Source organism: Pleurodeles waltl, chromosome 3_1 (assembly GCF_031143425.1).
Source record: "Pleurodeles waltl isolate 20211129_DDA chromosome 3_1, aPleWal1.hap1.20221129, whole genome shotgun sequence".
NCBI classification, from domain to species: domain Eukaryota; kingdom Metazoa; phylum Chordata; class Amphibia; order Caudata; family Salamandridae; genus Pleurodeles; species Pleurodeles waltl.
The window spans coordinates 763,422,212-763,441,771 of NC_090440.1; the positions used below are offsets into that span (position 1 = coordinate 763,422,212).

General features: G+C 42.4%; 1 protein-coding gene across 8 annotated transcripts in view; it reads right to left on the reverse strand.

Annotated features, from left to right (window-relative positions):
- FAR1 (fatty acyl-CoA reductase 1) overlaps window positions 1-19,560 on the reverse strand; it is a 416,046-nt gene that overhangs the window by 304,567 nt on the left and 91,919 nt on the right. For all 8 annotated transcript variants that reach the window (XM_069223563.1, XM_069223560.1, XM_069223562.1 and 5 more), the window contains one exon: window positions 866-1,061. In XM_069223563.1, the coding sequence (XP_069079664.1) occupies window positions 866-1,054 (189 nt within the window). In that variant the 5' untranslated portion in view covers window positions 1,055-1,061. The remainder of the gene's footprint in view (window positions 1-865; window positions 1,062-19,560) is intronic.

Consider the following 19,560-nt stretch of genomic DNA (forward strand, 5'->3'; position numbering starts at 1 on the left):
ATGCCAACGTCATAGTCAGGTTTAGCCCCTGTAGAATGGTATTTTAAAATTTGAAAAAAATTCCCGGTGTGGGTTTAAGTTTGTTGATTTCTGCGTCTCTTGTGAATTACCAAGACTAAGAACCTTTAAGTTCTAACTTGAAAGCATCCTTCTAGATAGGTAGCATCAACACTGGTTAAGGTTACTGCAGCTCCCCAGGTGTGGGTATTGGAGGTTTGGATTAATCCATGTTATCAAGCCAGGATCCCCAGCAGAGCAGGTGCATACGAAGGGTTAAAAAAAGCACATATTTAATAAAGTACACAGTCTATACATCTCACTGTTCAGCTGCTCTCTAGATAGCTTTGTGCTCTAAAGATGCCTGTACATGGAGCAGCTCATATATATTTTGCCTTACATTCTGTTCCTTCCCCCCCCTTTTTGCACCATTTCCTTAAGCAAGACCTCATTTGACTTTATGGAAAGCACAGACGTATGGTGTCAGCTTTAAGAAACTAAAGATTCCCCTGTAACAATACACGTAAGATTATTTGTACACAGGGACTATTGGAAATAACCTTTAGAATTCTTATACCTTTCTTTAAAAAAAATAAAAAAAGAAGGACAGTTAAGCTCTCTGAAATGCACCTTACACAACGACTGCACTGCAAGAAGTAACTTGTATTTTTCTAACTGGACTTTTAAGTGTGCATACGCCATTTTGTTCTGAATACAATATAATGAATGTAGCAGAAGTACAGCTTTAGAATAATAAAACACATCTTAACTGAAGTTGTTGTAGAATTATGCTGTAACCTGGAAAATAAAATTGGAAAAGCCAAAAATGTTTAATGGCACACTGCACAAAGCAATTTTAGATGCTTACCTTACAATTGATCATTTCAATCACTCTTTCTTGAGGCTTCTGATCATCCTTTGGCCTCACCAACACATAAACAGCTTTCACCTTAGGGCATGATCGTAGCAGTTTCTCCAAAAGCACCTTCCCCATGAAACCAGTTGCTCCAGTGATGAGAACATTCTTTCCTTCATAAAATTCAGGTATGGAAATCATTCTGAACCTAGGAAATAAACGCATCCAGCTAATACAAGTAATGTGACTGAACTTTCCAAGCCAAATAGAATGTCCGACAACTGCCTCCACTCAAGAATTAGGTAAACACATTTTGACAAAATAAAAACTATGTAAGACAGTATCCCACCTGGTAACAGGGAGCTATCAATATCTTTATCAGAAAGGAATCTTCTTATTCTTTCTGGCATTCCTGCCCTTGATGAAGGGCGCTTATCTGAGCTTATGTTCAGGGTGAAGTCCTGCTCACAAATGACTTCCCACCTCTCCAAAGATTTTAAAAGCCTTTTTCGCTGTAATTTGGGACCATTTTGCTCCTTATATAATAATTCTTTGTCACAAGGAAGAGTTCTGAAACCCTTCAAAAGAGGGAATTGTAATACTTCTTCAGAAAAAGCAAGGTGAAGATTCCCCTACTTTTGAAAAACCTATTTCCTTGTTGCCTTTTCCTGCCAAACTCTTAGGTCATGTGACAAGGCCCTGTGCGTTCATCTTGAAAACTCCTTTTTTAAACATTCATCAAGCTGGATTTCACCCATCAACCTGTACTGAGTCAGTAATGTTATCTATATTATAGTACCCCCTCAAACTGAAAAAATAAATACATAAAAAAATAACCTACAAAAAATACTGGATGTTGCCATGGATAGTCCGCTTTTGTTGAAACCCCAGATCTGCTGCTTCCTTACACTCAGGAAAATTAGAAAGGTTTCCTACTCAAGATGCATTAATCATGGTGATCATGGCTTTAATAACTTTCTGACTTGACTACGTCAATACATTAGAATTTGGTCTGCCTAAAAACATTTCACAGACCTCAGGTTATTAAGAATCAGGCAGCAAATTAATCTTTAATCAACCTAAGAATAGTCACATTGCACACCTATTAAGAGATCTTCATTGGCTCCCACTGAAACAAAGGCTCAGGAAAGCACTCAAGACATGGTTGCCCAGACAAGCTTATCAGTTACCATAATATGCGAAGTAACTCTTAGCTAGGTCTTCTTATGGTTACTAATAGTGCAAAGAAACCGGATGGTGAATATGTGCTTAAAAGGTCTTTTTTAACATGACATAACGTAAAAGTTCTCCTCAAACAGTGCACAACAAAACTCTTCTAGAAACCTCAAATATGCAGTCATCACTTCTAAAGAGAGAATATTTACCTGAGAGTTCATTGTTAAGTCCTGCCTCGTGAATTGACTTGTCGCAAAAGACAGTGATCCAAAACAAGCAAGGGAAGTGCCAATATGTCTGTGAAACCTACTGGCTTGGTCAATGATTTTAGCCATGCTGTAGAGCATCCACTTATGTGCAGCATGGCTCCAAATAAGAAGCATTGGCAAAGACAACAGGTTGCGCCTCAGAAAAATCTACTCTGCGTCAATGTTTTTAACATGGTATATAGCACTTGACCTGCTATTCAACATGGCTTAAAGTTTTTTAAAAGCGCTATGATGTGGCCAGCTTTGACCTCATCATAGTGGGTTTTAGTAACTGTAAAGCCTTGTTCCACAGCAGCTCAACTGCTGTTCAACATGTGTATTTATAAAAAAAAAAAAAAAAAAACCTTGACCAAAGGAATATATTTTGCGTAGGCAAAACTGATTATCTTTGCCAATGCTTGTACTGATTATATCCGGGTCTGAGAACAGGTGGAACCAGGTCCATATGGAGCTTTGGCACCAAGCCTCTTCTGAACTGTGGCAGCGTTTGATCCTCTGTGGGCAAACGAAGCGGCCTATACCGGTCCACTAAAACTCCCATAGCCAATATCTTACAAACCAATGGTGGCAACATGAAACGCAGCAGACAAAACATAGGAGTACATATGGGTTGCGGCCCACCTGCTACTGTGGCATTACTTCTGGGTAATTGTAGAGTGACATCAGGGCCTGCTGATGCAGTCATTTCTGGATGGACGGTGCTTCTTTCACTAGTGGGAGCCTTCTGTTTTCTATCCAATTGCAAAGCAGCATAATATGGTGTTGCTGCACATGTCTCCGCCCTCTTCATACCACTCAACATTCACTAGTTTTCGGATTGGCTCTCGTTCTCCCTTCCCGATATTTTTGGAAGAGAAAGCAAGTTGAATAAAGTTGGAATTTCAATTATTCGCCGCGGGAAGGAGGTTAATCTAAAGAAAGGACACCTTTAGCCAAATTTGTGAGGGCAGTGGAGCAGACAGTTTGATAGCTGGCATGTACAGAGATTTGTCTTGCACTGAGGAACTGAGTGCCAAATGGTTTGTTCGACTACAAGAAAATGACAGCTATGCAATGTGAAGCAAAAATGTGCAGAAATGCTACAGGCATGCTATTTACTCCTGTGCACCATAAGGTCTCCAGGTTTATCAATGTTTCCTTCAGCGCTTATGAGCATGTGAGGTGGTGCAAGTGAGAGACTGCAGACACATGCACTCAGTGCATTTTCAAAAGTAAATAAAAAATAAAAAAGAGCCACCAGAAGTAGTACTAGGTCCAAACTCCACTGCATGAATGAAGAATATGAAGAGGTGGATGAAGCAGAGGCCAGGAAGACCTGTTGACAAATAAGAATCATGGAAACAAAACCCACGTGGGAGCCAGCCAATAGTAAGTGAAGAAGTGGTGACCAATGGGAAGCAGGCAAATGAGACCCAAGTTGCAGCCAGTCAATGGTAAGTACAGCAAAGTGCAAGACATGTGGGATAAGCCGATGATAAGTAGAGGTAAGTAATGGATGGGCTTTAAGCCCCTTTTAAGATCGATAGATTTTGCTGTCAGAGCACAAGCGCTGTGAAGACAGAACCTAAAAAAGGGGCGAGTAAGAGGGGGTAAGCAGATAAAAAGACGTTTTACTTAAATTTTGTTCAAGGACTAGACACTACGAACTATGGATACCGCCAAGCCAAGCAGGGAACTGCATGAAGGTGTATGGGCTGATAAACTTATGATGGAAAAATAAATCTTGGAGGCACCCTATGAGCTTACTTTTCTACAGGTGGGGTTTCAAGTTTACACCACCTGGTGACTGGGAAAGAATTTATCATGGCTAGTAAGAGGGGATTCTAATTATCCACAAACGATGGGAGATTGCACAATGGAGTTCATCAGATGAATAAACAAAGGATACTTAAAAAAAAAAAAAAAAAAAAGTTCAAAATAGAAGGACTGGTGGGATACTGGCCAAAATGAAATGTATCACGAAAACTAGGTTACCAGTGAATGAAGTTTGCTGGTTAGTGGCGTACTAGAACAATTACACCATCTACTAAAGATTACATTGCACAATATGAAATACGTTTCATTATATTAATAGAAATGGCACCTAGACATCATGTGTGAATGCTGGAAGAAACTACTACAGAAATCAAACCTTGCTAAAGCAATTAAAACATCACAGTGAACGTGGAACATAAAAAGGTACTATCTTTCTTATAAAGCAAAATATATATATCAGGAATGTGGAATTCCTGTCAGCCGATGCCCTGGACATATTGTTTGGGGATAAGGGCAACACGTTTTCTTGTTTACTTTGTCCTTAGGACAAGTAGGCCCAATCCCCTGCAGCACAAACCCTTTGGTTGCCAGTTTACAGAGAAAGGAACTGTCTACAGTTGAGGTAATGTGTGTCCATATGTTAATGCTGTTTAAACTAGTACTTATGGTTCATTAATGAAAAGCCTTCATTATTAGGGTGAGCGCTGTAAATAAACGTTCTAAGGTCACACTGCACTAATGACAGTGGTTCCAGTAAAAACAAAAAAACAAAAATTGTACATTTTTGAAAAGTTTAACAATAGGAGGGTAAGTATAATGCTCCCATAATGCTCTCTGATTATATGCAAATGTTTGCAGAAGCTTGTAAGCAAGAGTGATGAGTCTTTGCTTTCAAAATAAAATGTTCAGGAAAAAAATGCAAGTAGAAAAAAAAGGTTTCGCTATTATGAAATTTTAAGTGGTATTTCTTTGAAGCATCGTTTAGTAAAATGTATTGATGCATGCTACTATTTCTAATAGAAAATCAGTGTAACCATTTTCAACAAGATTTTGGGAAGCATGAAAATAAACAAGCACTGGCAAAGACAAGCGAGCCAACATTTTTTTCTGAGCCTTTTGGTTTTGTCAATGCGTGTCTTGACATGACTTTTGTAAACCTTTATTGTTTTGGGAACTACCAGGGCCTCACCATTGTAATAAACATTGGCAAAAAGCAACAAAAAAAAAATGTTTTGGGGTCTCAAAAGCATACATTGCCACCAGTGGCCCTGCAAGCCCCCTCCAGGGGGCCCACTCAGCACAGGGGCTGAGTTGAGGGAGTCTGGAGGGAGGGGTCCCTCTATGTTCTTTGCAGAGGTGCCACCTCCAGTTTCATTACGCCACTAATTGCTACAGTAGTTCCTGGCACTGAACAAAACTACTTTGTGTGCCAATATGCTCCTTGTGAGCAGAATGTGATCACTCACAGTAAAGCTGGCCGATAGATAGAGAAATAGAAGTTTAATAAAAACAAAATGTCTTTGTTAACATCAGACCTAATTAGGGACCCAATTCTTAAAGTAAGTCACAAAAGTGCATGTATGTCTTTGAATTAGTGGCTTTCATGAATACACAATAACTTACAGAAGTAGATCAGGAAATCATACTCCTACAAAATATCTGTGAACTGTATTTTAGGACGGGCAAATATGCATGTGCAGACTTGCTCATGTGACAATCTATTGAGTGTTTTAAAAGTTCACTTTCCCTCCAACCGCGTTTTTCCCAACCTTGGAAGTACTTCTGCCATTGTCAGGAGTAAAATGTCCAACCTCTCTCATTATGGGAAAAAAAAATTAAGAACTGGTGAAAATCCCTAAAACATGCACGTTAGTAGGTCTGCAGACTCAATGGCATTCCAGCCCTGGAACTATTGCTTGCTGCTTTCACCAGCCTCAGTACGTAGATCTGCAGAAAGGTGGCAAAATAAGGACAATGCTATAGGAGGGATTGAAATTGCAAGTATGAAAAAGCCCTACTATAGTAGAAGCCCTGGCATAATCAGATAGGCTATTGTCAGACCTCTTACATAATGATTGCTGCCAAAATTTGTCTCCGCACTACATGGCACCAAAGGGACAAGTAGATTTTCTTTTTTTTTTTAGCAGGACAAGTAGATTTAAGATGCAACCTGTCCAATGGAAAAGTAGATATTTTATTAAATTCCACACACCTGATTATATATATATATATATATATATAAAAAATATATATGTTAAAAAACACCACTTAGAACACCACATTTTCTATCACAATGCAAGTTAAAGAAAAGCTACATTTTATACTTAAAACTGAGAACACTGCATAAAACTAAATTGCTGATATTTCTTTTTACAAATATATAGTACTCCACTGTCTGGAATTTATAGTCATTCAAATATGTATGCAACATATAGCTTTTGCTTTTTGATGAGCCTAGGAGCGGACAGGGGTTGTGTAGTGTGGTCTTCCCCATGCTATGGTTTAAATGACTTGAGGCCATGTCGAATTCCGGAGCCATGTAGAAATGAAAATAAGCTCAGATGTTTTCTGTAAAATAGAAGAAAATACCTCATCAATAATATTGGTACTTTTGACCCTCGCTCTTCCACTTTCACCAGTGGATGTTAATTACTTGCACTGGCTGGTTAGGATGAAAATAGTCTTCCAAAGAATACTGTTACTTTCAGCATTTTTGGAATATCTATTAGTCTTGGGGTACATCGGGCTCCCATGAAGGGCTAAGGGGCATCAGAGAAGCTAATGGGGGACCACCTGCACTGCAGGTCCCTCTATCACGCCCCTGCTTGTGGCCGGTCCCTGTGAATCATATGTTGGAATCCGAGAGATTATCCTCTTCATTTCTTTAAATTTTTTTTTTTTTTTTTTTTTTTTTAAACATGACCAAAAAACTGATCTGGTCAAGTGATCATTCTAAACAGGAGTTGCAACAAGGCTAAAATGATTTAAATATAAACATTTACATTTTTAATCCTACCTTTCAGAACCTGTACAATAACAAATAAAATAGACTTAATAAAACAAATATAAAATTTTACATAAAATGCATGGAAGCATGTTAAATACTTTCAAATGCAAATATGTCACATTGTGTGATGGCAGAAGGGTACTAGACAATACGGCTTCATCATGTTATAGTTGTATTCTAACACTTACTAAATCAACATTTGCACTCCTATCTACTCAGAAAGTTCCTGAACATTGCTTTCTCTCAGGAATACACTAGACATCTTTCGAGTGGGACAACTGGGGGGGGGGGTGGGGGGGGAGGGGGAAGCTCCCTCCCAAACTGACAGATTTACTGGTATATCTTCAAATCTCCAGTCCCATTTCACCCAGTTCGCTTCTTGCAATCCTCAGAGCAAGCTACCAGTTTCAAGTTCTAACTGCACCACTGAGAGTCCATAATTTGGTGACTGAATCAAATCATTCCTGTTGGACTTGGCCCTTGAAACAGGGATCATACCCAGAATTTTTGCCTTCAGAACCCTTTGTTAACTTTAGGACTCTGCAAACTTTATTACTGCTAGCCAGTGCTTGTGCTCTTTCCTTTAAACATGGTGAATCTGGCTAATACCCAATTGGCGCATTTAATTTACTTGTAAAAGTATTAGTCCAGTGTGAAGAGTGCATATGTTGTTTCCAGCCGACGTGTGATAGGTGCCATGAAGGCAGTTGGAATAATCCAGAATCTCCCAGCAATTAAAAGTAGAGCATCACGATCTCTCAATTGTTTTCCTTGGCCACTATTTATGCTTGCTTCTCACATGGATTTCATTGACTACTCTATAGCATTCTAAGTTTGTTAATAGATACTACATCACCTTGCTTATTCTTGACATCACCTAAAGTCTGAATTTTCTGCTGGAGGATCCTAGGCTCTGCCTTATGTGCATAGAAGCCTGCCTGCTTGCAGGGAGAAGGAACAGGTGTACCAAGTATAGCAAGAGGAGACACTGTTCAGGAGAAGCATAGTATGTTCCTGCTGTGAGGAGCACCCAGAAAATGCAGACAATCCGAAACAGCAAAGCCATGAATGCCTTGTGCCATGAAGGGGTTCCCCCAAGATTTCTGCACTCTGAGGTGAGCTGCAGGAAGACTTTTAAAGATCAAGTACCATAGTGTTGCGCAGCATTCCACTGTGACCTGGACAGACTGGTAATGCTGCTACTAACGAGTGAGGCTGCGCTGCAGCTAGAAGGTGAAGTTAAGTCACTACTGATTACTGATGTGGGAAGCCCTGCCAGGCCCAGAGGCTGCTACTGCCACGGGCACAACCACAGGATGGCTCTGCCTAGTGGTCACAACTGCCAAACCGAAGAACTTCTTCACAACTGGCCCGCCGAAGCAGCTGAAGGCTAGCATTACCAAGCAGCTCTGTCTTACTGATTTCATTCGGTGAACTTGGTTCCGAAGAAAGGCTGATGCTGTGGCCTCTCTACAGGAGAGGAGACTTTGCTGTGACAGCGGAAACACAAACTACACTCTACACCTATACAACAGGTAGGTAAATGCAGAACCTAGCCTGCTCCTATGCCACAAGACTCACAAGAGCAGACAAGACTGGTAAGTACTTTTGAGAATTTTGCTGGAGGAGTGAAAGACATTAAACTTAATTGGCTGATCAATGACTAAGCCCTTAGTGTGTTGGGGATCATAGTCATGGGATCCTGACTAGACACAAGGACAGCACCGAAAGTAGGTGGATGAGTAGGACCTCAATCATGAATGCAGTTACAACACTGTGTTTAATTCCCATTGGATGCTGCAGTATTTAGTTCTGCTGTGAGATTAAAGTGTTTTCTTTTACAGAAAATAAATGTTATTGTGTCTTATTGCAGTTAACTGTTGAGTTCTGAGATCCTGCCTTCACTCCACCTCAGGGAGAAACCTGTGATTGCTCACCCCACTAACCCAAGAGTCAAATGAAGACGTTTGTACTTGGTCTAGTTTGCAGAGTCATAGTAAGACACAGCCGTTGTAAATTACCTGCACCAACACAGTAGGGGAACAATAGTCCCAATCTGTCCTGTATGGGTGGGGTCATGCTGAGGTGGGCTTTGGCATGTTTTGGATTAGGTCTATGGTAGAAATCACTGGAAATATAGATACCAAACAAAAAGAACCGTACAGGTTTTAGAGACTGGGGATCACCAACAGGAAGACAATACAGACCCTTATGATGGAGGTAAAAGAAAATTTGATGGAAATGGAACCGCTGCAGACTAAGGCCATCATTTACAGTTCAGCAGACAGGGTACTCTGCCACAAATGTGATGGAGTACCCTGCCAGCCAAACTGATGGTCCGCATGTTCTAGAGTCGGGTGGACCATCATGTTTCCACTAGGGGTGCCATGATGGCTCCACTGGCAGAAATCTTACACCAAAGGGCCAACCGACTTGAGGATACTGATGTAACTACCTTAGTCCACCTCCCCCCACATAGGGCAGACCTGCTGAGACAATTTCTTTTCATATTATTTTTGTGTTTGTGACTGCCATGTTTTTCCTGTGGTCCAGAATAGGGGAAAAGGACTCACACAGCCTGGGAGAAAGCTCCCAGGTGACAGCATCAATATGTTTTGTTCTAACATAAAACAAAAACCTCACACTTTGGCAGTTGGATTTTGTAATACAAAGATAGTTTGGTGAACACCCACATGCAACAAGGGGCTGCTTAGCAAGCTCTCAGCGCAGATTCGCTGAAGTCATAGAAATCTCCCCTATGCAGGAAGGGATCTAAAAAAACAAAAACAAAAAATGGCTTGCGAAAGTCTGCCCGAGAGGGGAAGGGCATTCCTGCATTAACGTCTGGTGGGCAGTGGCCCCCCACCAAATCTAAACGAGTGCCAACGCATTTTAGACAAGTACAGCTTAAAGAGGGGGGCAAAAGGGTCAGATTAAGCTGCTTGACTGCTGAAGAGAAATTAGACCCACACGTTTCCCCTCTACAAAGGAAGAGCACACTACACAGACACACAAGAACCTATCAATGATATATTCTACAGGCACTATAAAGAACTGAACCCATGACCATTACAACCACGGAAAGAGTATGGCCTGTCTATTGTTGCCTTGAGGTATTCACAAGTGTACTTATGAGCATAGAGAAGAACTGTACAGCCTACTTACACTGCAAAAGTAATCTACAGAGCTATAAAAACTTAAAAAGAGTAGTACAATGTGGTGGAAAGGCCTTCCAGGAGAATAATATCAAGTATACAGTGAGTGACAATTATTGCAGTTCTACCATGCTTGGAAAAAGGTGATTTAACTAGTCTAGGAGTGAGGCAGTGATTATCGTTCTATTGACGACAGGCAGTAAACCTCTGTACTACAAAACGTACAGACCATTATACTTAAATAACTGACAATTATATTCTGGGTTGGGCACTGGCGCTCAGACAGAGGGACCATCCTTAATATTAAGCGCCAAACTAAGGTTATTTGGGTGAATAAACAGGAAGCTGCTGAGGAGATGATGCTCAAAGCTTTGGACTCGGAAAATGCTTGCCACACAGTAACAAGGCGATCATTATTTAATTGAGAGGGACACGAAGCAGGTTTTCCTCAGTCTCCGCTCCTACTTGCATAGGTGGGTCCTTTGGTCTGCCAGTTACATAGTGAGTTAAGTGCTTAAGCAACAGAAACCTATGGTTGCAGGCATATCATTTCACTGTATCTTGAGGATTTAGTACGTCTGACAAGGCATCTAAATCACTGGAGATTTTGTTGTGGCTGATGGGAGATTTTGGGTCTGATTCGAAGATAATGTTCAAAAGTCACAGATATTGAAGTAGGGATATTTCCCATCAACAGAAACTGGGCAACTATCAGAACTGGGAATACGGTGGGTAAATGCCTCACTCTACTAACTCTATTATCACACTCAGAGAGGTGGCCTGAGCTATTAATATATTCAGAGCAGAGGTGGTGTGAGCTGATAAACCACTATGCTATCAATAGATTCTGGATAGCCTTACTGTTGTCCTTGACACGAACAATAGCAATAACAAAGTAGTTAGTACTTTCCAGGTGTTTTTATAGATACCAATGAAGCACATTCCCAATCACACAGAAAGGTTTTAAGACACTGAAGTCAGCATTGGCTTGAGTGCTACGAGGTTAAGAGAAGTAGGGTAAAGGTGAACAGGAAGGTGGACAACGATTCCCCGATTTGGAAGTTTACTAGGTGGCTGCTCAATCAGTTTGCTGTAGACTGCTTCAGTGGAGAGGAGTGCTAAATGTAAAGAATGGCTATCTCTCACAGAAACAGATTAGTTAGTAGGCTAAACAGCCTCACCCTTTCAATGCTGTAATTACAGAAGTCATTACAAATTAGTGTACAAGACCACCACACTAAATCGCTTTACAATTAGAAGCATGTATCATACCAGTTGGCACACAAATACAAAAAACATTAATGGTACAATCACAAGTTATATTGCAATCCTGTGCATGGTGTCCCCAGTGAAGCAAAATCACAAGAAAGGAAGAATTAGACACACTTTTGTATACATATACAAGTGCCTGTGTGTTTCTCATCCCCATCATAAAACAATTATCCTCAATAGTCCATTGCCCTTATAAAGTCGTCATGTTGCTTGTTTGTTGTAGGTGTTGATGACGTTTCGACCCAGAAATAGGGTGACCGTATCTCATCAGGGTTAATTTGATAAGGGCAACATCTTAGATCCCCAAGACTGAGTGATGGGAGATCATGCCGAGAAACTAATTCACCCTGTTGCATTAATCAGTTAAACTGTGCTTCCTGAGGGAGGTGGTAACCTTCTAGTCAGAAAATCAGAGCTGTATAAATCACTGGTGTTTCATGCAGAACGGTGTGGACCGCGCACAGCAATTCCAGGGGAAAATACCTGCAAAGGGAGAATTCTTCCTTTCAACTGCAAGAGGGAAGAGTTCTCCCCTGGCGGGTTTTTACTTTTGGAATTGTGCAGGTTTCCCGACTGAGATGAGGGCATACACAGGAAATTGTTAGTTAGAGGGCTAGTTAACTAAGGCAGAATTGCAGACTTTTTTTTTTTTTTTTCTCCATACTCAAGGCCTCAAAACCTTACCTGATTAACATGATGAAGCCAGTTTGGAAGTTATTCCAGGCTAAGTGGGGCATGGTATTTCCTTAAACCACACGGTTACTTCTCAACGCACAATCGTAATTTATCCAATAAAAAAAAGAAAAGTAAACATCAGGGGACTTGTAACACAAATGCCCTGTTCACACTGGAAAATAATGTTGACGCTTTTCAACTGTCAACTAGGTCATTCATAAGAAAATAAAAGGACAGCACATCAGGCATAGGGAAACTATATAGAACCTTTACACCCTCTCTCACACACTGGAGTGGTTAGTTAGTCCCAGCTAACCAGAGTGAACAGGCAATCAGCTAGCTCTATTCAGTTGAATGTCTTAATACACCTGGTGTAGTGAAGGTCAGTCACAACAAATCAAACCCCTCAAGAGAGATTAACCCCTTAGCTGCTGGGCCTTTCCCCCCCCCCCCCCCCAGTGCTGAGCCCTTTTTTGGCTATTTGGGGTAGTTCGCGCTTAGGGCTTCATAACTTTTTGTCCACATAAGCTAACCACGCCAAATTTGCATCCTTTTTTTCCAACATCCTAGGGATTCTAATGGTACCCAGAGTTTGTGGTTTCCCCTGGAGGAGACCAAGAAAATCGCCAAAATACAGTGAAAATTTTGTTTTTTCCAAAAAAATGGGAAAAAAGGGCTGCCGAAGAAGGATTGTGGTTTTTTCCCTGAAAATGCCATCAACAAAGGGTTTCTGGTGCTGAAATCACTATCTTCCCACCTTTCAGGAACGGGCAGACTTGAATCAGAAAACCACATTTTTCAACACAAATTTGGCATTTTACTGGGACAAACCCCATTTTTACTATATTACTATTGAAAGCAATATACCGTTTTGTCTGCTGGACTCTTCTGGTTGCGGGATATAAAGGGCTTGTAGGTTCATCAAGAACCCTAGGTACCCAGAGCCAATAAATGAGCTGCACCGTGCAGTTGGTTTTCATTCTATACTGGGTATGCAGCAATTCATTTGCTGAAATATGAAGAGTGAAAAAGAGGTATCAAGAAAACCTTTGCATTTCCAAAATGTGATCAAGATAAGGTTTTGAGGAGCAGTGGTTATTTGCACATCGCTGAATTCCGAGGTGCCCATACTAGCATGTGAATTGCAGGGCATTTCTCAAATAGACGTCTTTTTTACACACTCTCTTATATTTGGAAGGAAAAAATGTAGAGAAAGATAAGGGGCAATAACACTTGTTTTGCTATTCTATGTTCCCCCAAGTCTCCCGATAAAAATGATACCTCACTTGTGTGGGTAGGCCTAGTGCCCGCGACAGGAAATGCCCCAAAACACAACATGGACACATCCTATTTTTTTAATAGAAAACTCAGCTGTTTTTTCCAAAGTGCCTACCTGTAGATTTTGGCCTCTAGCTCAGCCGGCACCTAGGGAAACCTACCAAACCTGTGCATTTCTGAAAACTAGAGACCTAGGGGAATCCAAGGAGGGGTGACTTGCAGGGCTCGGACCAGGTTCTGTTACCCAGAATCCTTTGCAAACCTCAAAATTTGGCAAAAAAAAAAAACACGTTCCTCACATTTCGGTGACAGAAAGTTCTGGAATCTGAGAGGAGCCACAAATTTCCTTCCACCCAGCGTTCCCCCCCAAGTCTCCCGATAAAAATTATACCTCACTTGTGTGGGTAGGCCTAGCGCCCGCGACAGGAAATGCCCCAAAACACAACGTGGATACATCACATTTTTTCATAGAAAACAGTCCCTACCTGTGGATTTTGGCCTCTTGCTCTGCCGGCACCTGGGGAAACCTAGCAAACCAGCAAATTTTTGAAAACTAGAAACCCAGGGTAATCCAAGATGAGGTGACTTGTGGGGCTCGGACCAGGTTCCGTTACCCAGAATCCTTTGCAAACCTCAAAATGTGGCTAAAATAACACGTTTTCCTCACATTTCGGTGACAAAGTTCCGGAATCTGAGAGGAGCCACAAATTTCCTTCCACCCAGCGTTCCCCCAAGTCTCCCGATAAATATGATACCTCACTTGTGTGGTTAGGCCTGGTACCTGCGACAGGAATAGATCACACAACGGTCAATGTTGGTCCTTATGTGAGGCAGCTGTTGACCCTGGGGTGATCCATTCCTGACACAGGCACTAGGTGTAGGCACTCAAGTGGGGTAGTGTTTTTATCAGGACAGGTGAGGAGTCACTGGGTGGTAGGAATGTTGTGGATCCCAGCATATTCCTGTAGTTTGTGTGACAGAAATGCGAGAAAAATTTAGTTTTTTTTTCAACATTTCAGCTTTGCAGGGTATTCTGGGTAAGAAAACTTTGGGGAATCCACACAAGTCACACCTCTGTGGACTCCCCCGAATGTCTAGTTTCCAGAAATGTTTGGGTTTAGTGTGTTTCTCTATATGGCCGCCGAATCCAGGACCAAAAACACAGGTGCCTGCCTTACAAAACCAGTTTGTTTTGCCATAGATAATTTTGATGTCTCCACAATATGATTTGGGTGGTGGAATTTGGGGCTGAACTAAATTGGGGAGCTCCCAAGAGAGCACTCTCTCTCTGCTTGCCGCCGCATTCACCTGCTCTCTGGGTTGGCCTAACCCACTATTACCCAGTTGCACGAACAGCTTGCGAAGGGACAGCAGGACTGTCCTCATCACCTCCCTCATAATGTACTGGAAGAGGAGTTATCGAATGGGACTCCTCTGACTGAAAAATCACTCCCAGAGTCTGCGCCATTGTCCTATCCCTCAGATGCTGTCTCAGTATCGGATGTCTCAGTCTCTGATCCTATGTCAGAGCGGTCCTCTATAACCCGAGTGCAGGCAGCAGTCATCCATCAAGATGCCATCTCTGCTATTGGCTAAACTGTTGCTCTAAAACACTAGCCTACGTAGACAGTCACAAAATCGATGGTGTGTGAGATACGTACAACAATAGAGGCCACCTTACCTGCGCTTCTTCCCTCAATCAGCACGTACTTTCAAAACACTCAAAAAAACACCTTGTCACATACCAATCGTCACAGTCTTTAGCACCCCCTGCGCCCAGTCCAACAATCATTATTGGTGCTCCCACTCCCTCCTCCTCGGATTCCCTCATTACCACCCAGCAAAAGTGCCCTTCATCTCTCCATAGACTTTACTAATGTACTCAGCTATTTACATAAAATACAGATTTGCTCTTTGCAGTAGGCATATAAACCTTCTGCGCTTCTTTATGGCACTAAAACTGCCACTAGACAAGTCGGACCCTTTTCCCCCCAGGGAAACCACACACATATTGACAAAAGTTTATATATTTGACAGCCAACCACCTGAAACTCAACTCAAGCAAAACCGAAATAATCCTCTTTGGCCCACACAAAAACACCTGGGACCCCTCATGGTGGACCACCACGTTAGGCCCTGCACCCACCCCCGCCAACCACGCACGCAACCTCAGCATCATCCTAGACTCCTCCCTCTCGATGACCCAACAAATCAACGCTCTCACCTCCTCATGCTTCAACACACTCCGTATACTGAAAAACATTCAAATGGATCGCCACAGAGACCAGAAAAACTGTCACTCACGCACTCATCAGCAGCAGGCTTGATTACGGAAACGCCCTCTACGCTGGCACCACTCTAAAACTCAAGCGCAAACTACACGCATCCAGAACTCAGCAGCACGACTCATCCTCGACCTCCGCCGACACGAACACATCTCTCCACACCTCAAATCCCTCCACTGGCTCCCCATTGACAAAAGGATCACCTTCAAGATCCTCATCCTCGCACACAAATCACTCCACAACACAGGCCCTGCCTACCTCAACGAGAGTCACCTTCCACACCCCCACACGAAACGTCCGCTCAGCTGACCTCTCTCTCGCCTCTGTCCCCCGCATCAAACACACCACCACCGGGGGCAGATCCTTCTCCTACCTTGCACCCAAAACCTGGAACGCCCTCACAACCCACCTTCGCAAGACCCAAAACCTACTTCTTTTTAGGAAGGGCCTCAAAACCTGGCTTTTCGAACAGTGAACCTCCCAGCCACTTTCCCTCCCCCTGCCCCCCCTGCCCCCCCCCCCCCCCCAGCGCCTTGAGACCCACGCGGGTGAGTAGCCCGCTTTATAAATCTCTCTGATAGATTATATAGATATATATATATATCTATATATATATATAGAGGTAGATCTATATCAATCTATATATATCTATAGATATATCCATGTACCTAGATATATATATATCTATATCTATATCTATATATTTTTTTTTTTTTTTTTGTATGGTTTCCTTGGGGGCCAAAATGGCCCCCAGGGAAACCCTACAACATCTAAAAAAAAATATTGCCCCCACAGGGGGTCACCCTGCCCACGGGCGACCCCCTGTCATTTTATTTTATTTATTTATTTTTTTAAAGAAAAAAAAAATCCCCTGGGGGGGGCACCTACCTTTTTTTTTTTTTATAATAATTATGCCGGGGGGAGGGGCGGCCCGTTTTCCGAGGGGGCCGCCCCCCCAAAGTGAAATCCCTGGCATCTAGTGGTGTTTCTAGGCCCCCGATGGCAGCTGTGCTGCGATCGGGGGCCAGGAAACACTTTCAGAAGGCCTCCGATCGGGGGCCAGAAACAGTTTCAGAAGGCCTCCCCAGAAAGGGGAGAGTCTCCCCTTTCTTACGAGGCCTTTTCAAAGTGTTTCCTGGCCCCCCGATCGCAGCTGTGCTGCGATCGGGGGGCCAGGAAACCTGAAAGTGTTTCCTGGCCCCCGATCGCAGCAGAGCTGCGACCGGGGGCCAGGAAACACTTTCAGGAAGGCCTTGTAAGAAAGGGGAGTGTCTCCCCTTTCTTACGAGGCCTTCCTGAAAGTGTTTCCTGGCCCCCGGTCGCAGCTCTGCTGCAGCTGTGCTGCGATCGGGGGCCAGGAAACACTTTCAGGAAGGCCTCGTAAGAAAGGGGAGACACTCCCCTTTCTTACAAGGCCTTCCCGAACGTGGGAAAGGCCGTTTTCCCCATCAAAGCAGGAAGCGGCCGCAAGGCTGCTTCCTGCTTTGATGGGGAAAACACCTTTGAAACGTCAGCGCGCGTCACAAAGGGGCGGGTGGGGGGCGGGGGTGAGGTTTAAAAAAAAAAAAAAAAAAATCTTTATTTATTAATACCCTTCCTGGTGTCGGCCACTGGTCGTGACCCGCACCAGGGAGGGTGTGTGGGCGTCAGCCAGTGGCCGACGCCCGCACCCAACAGGTTAACTGTCCTAAATGCAAACAAGCAGTCTCTACCTTCTTCCATTTGACAGCTTATTAAGAAGCACTAGGAAACAATTTTAAAGAGCACATAAAGGTAAATATACAGATGCACTCTCAGGCCTGCTTGTTTGGTATCAATGTCAGTATAGCTAAAAATAAAATCAAGTAGATTTAAATAGCTTACACATCTGCTTGCTAGAAGCCAAACTCTAATAAACCGTTTGGCCCTCAGAACTAAAGTGGGGGACTAAATAAGGCATGGAAAATAATTTACACTAGCTGAGGACTTAAGAGGAAAGTTACCAGTAATAATGAAAAATTACGAAAAGATACAGCAATATGTTGAGGACTTTCCAGGAACTTAGTTCAGCTGCCTGATACTAGCGCTCCTTGAACAATATATCTTCAGTTTATAGTAATATAGTAACAGTAAGTAATATGTAATGGTCGTGTGAAGATTATGTGGACTTTCACACATTATGCTAATGTATTTGCTCTGATGGTCTGCTCAGTTTTAGACTAACGCCAAATGGGACGGCGTCAATATTTTACGACCTTTAGTTATAACAAAAATAAAAAGATTTTTAACTAAACAGTAAACTGCATTAACACCTTCCAATCACAGGGGTAGAAGCGATTCTGAAGCCAACTGTCCAGAGCTTTAATCTGGAAACTGTTCTAGTGTTTCAAAGACCTTCATTGTCAGGGCGTAACAATTTCCATCTGCTTTACTCCTCTGCTACAACTGTGTGAAAGCCAAAAACAATGTTATCTGAACACAGAGCACACAAATCAATCAATTGATGATGGCTGTGTACATTAGCTCAAAGAGTGATTGCTACTTTTTTTTTTTCTAAACACTGTTCGATACCATCCAGTAAGGTCAACAAGTTAACTTCATTAATTGTTAACGTGCTGATATCACATTGTCCGGGAGTTAAATAGCGCAGTTCCATTACTCTAGTCCCAATTAAAATTGATCTACAGCAAGAATCCCAAAAGAACACTGGAAAAAAACGAAGGTATGTTAATACAGAATGTGTGGTAAAACGCGTTCATGCTGATGAAATGGCATTCTAGCATTTAGGAACATAAAAGAATAGAAATGGTGTACATCTAGCTCCAACTGCATAGGTATTCTACACAGGAGGGTCTCCCTAATTCAGCGTCATGCACAATAACCATTATGAGAGGATCAGTAAGTGCCGAGAATGGGAAGTCACAACTGAGGAGTTTCACTTCCCAGGATATGCATGAAATAATCAGTATATATTTGATTATTTATTGCACTGGAGCTCGAGTTTGCGGCTTTTTTGAGCCTCAATATCATTCTTAGTCTATTATCTGTAACTCGTGCCAGCAAATGTAACAGTCATAACATGTGGCAACAACACACAACCCTACATAACATATCCCCTTCTTTAGGATATCCTTCGCAGCAGCCTTTCAGAGTTCCCTGACAAGCACAATAAATCCCACCATCCAATGTAATCTTTCTTCTGCTTCCTTGACGCACTGTCCACAAAGAGTGAACATTTTAACCAAATAATCTATTGTAATGCGGGCATCAGCTGGTATCCACGATGTAGCTTCCACAGACAAAATATACTTTTAAGACAGCAATTTTAAAAGGACAGAAACTTTCACCAAGTCCTACCAATGGACTTTTCAACATTTATACTTTATTTCTTTAAGATTTTCCCATTTACAAAGAATAAAAAAAAAATCATGCATTCCTAACCGGAATATGAAGTACCTTTAAATGTAAAGATAATTATCATCAGCCGTGGACCGTCCGTATGGGGTGAGAGGCCAGGGGCCATTCCCCCCACAAGGAGTGAGACTGTCAGGCTGAACAAACCAGCCTAACAGTCCTCTTGTTTAGATCAGACAGCCAGGAGTTAGCATGCTCTTAATGCGCAGGCTACCAGGGACAAACATTGCCAGGCTGAGGATTTCACAGTCCTGTGTACATTACCTTAGCTTGGCAGAAGTGGCTTGTGGTCCTCCCCCTTGTGACAGGGGGAAGCGTCACTGGCTGCCTTAGAACTGGGAGTTTCAGTTTTAAGCCCTGAAGTTTCGAGGGCCGAGTGCCAGTCAGTGACAACTCGTCACACAGTTGGGTGGGGTTTGCAGTCACCTTCCAATTCTGATGA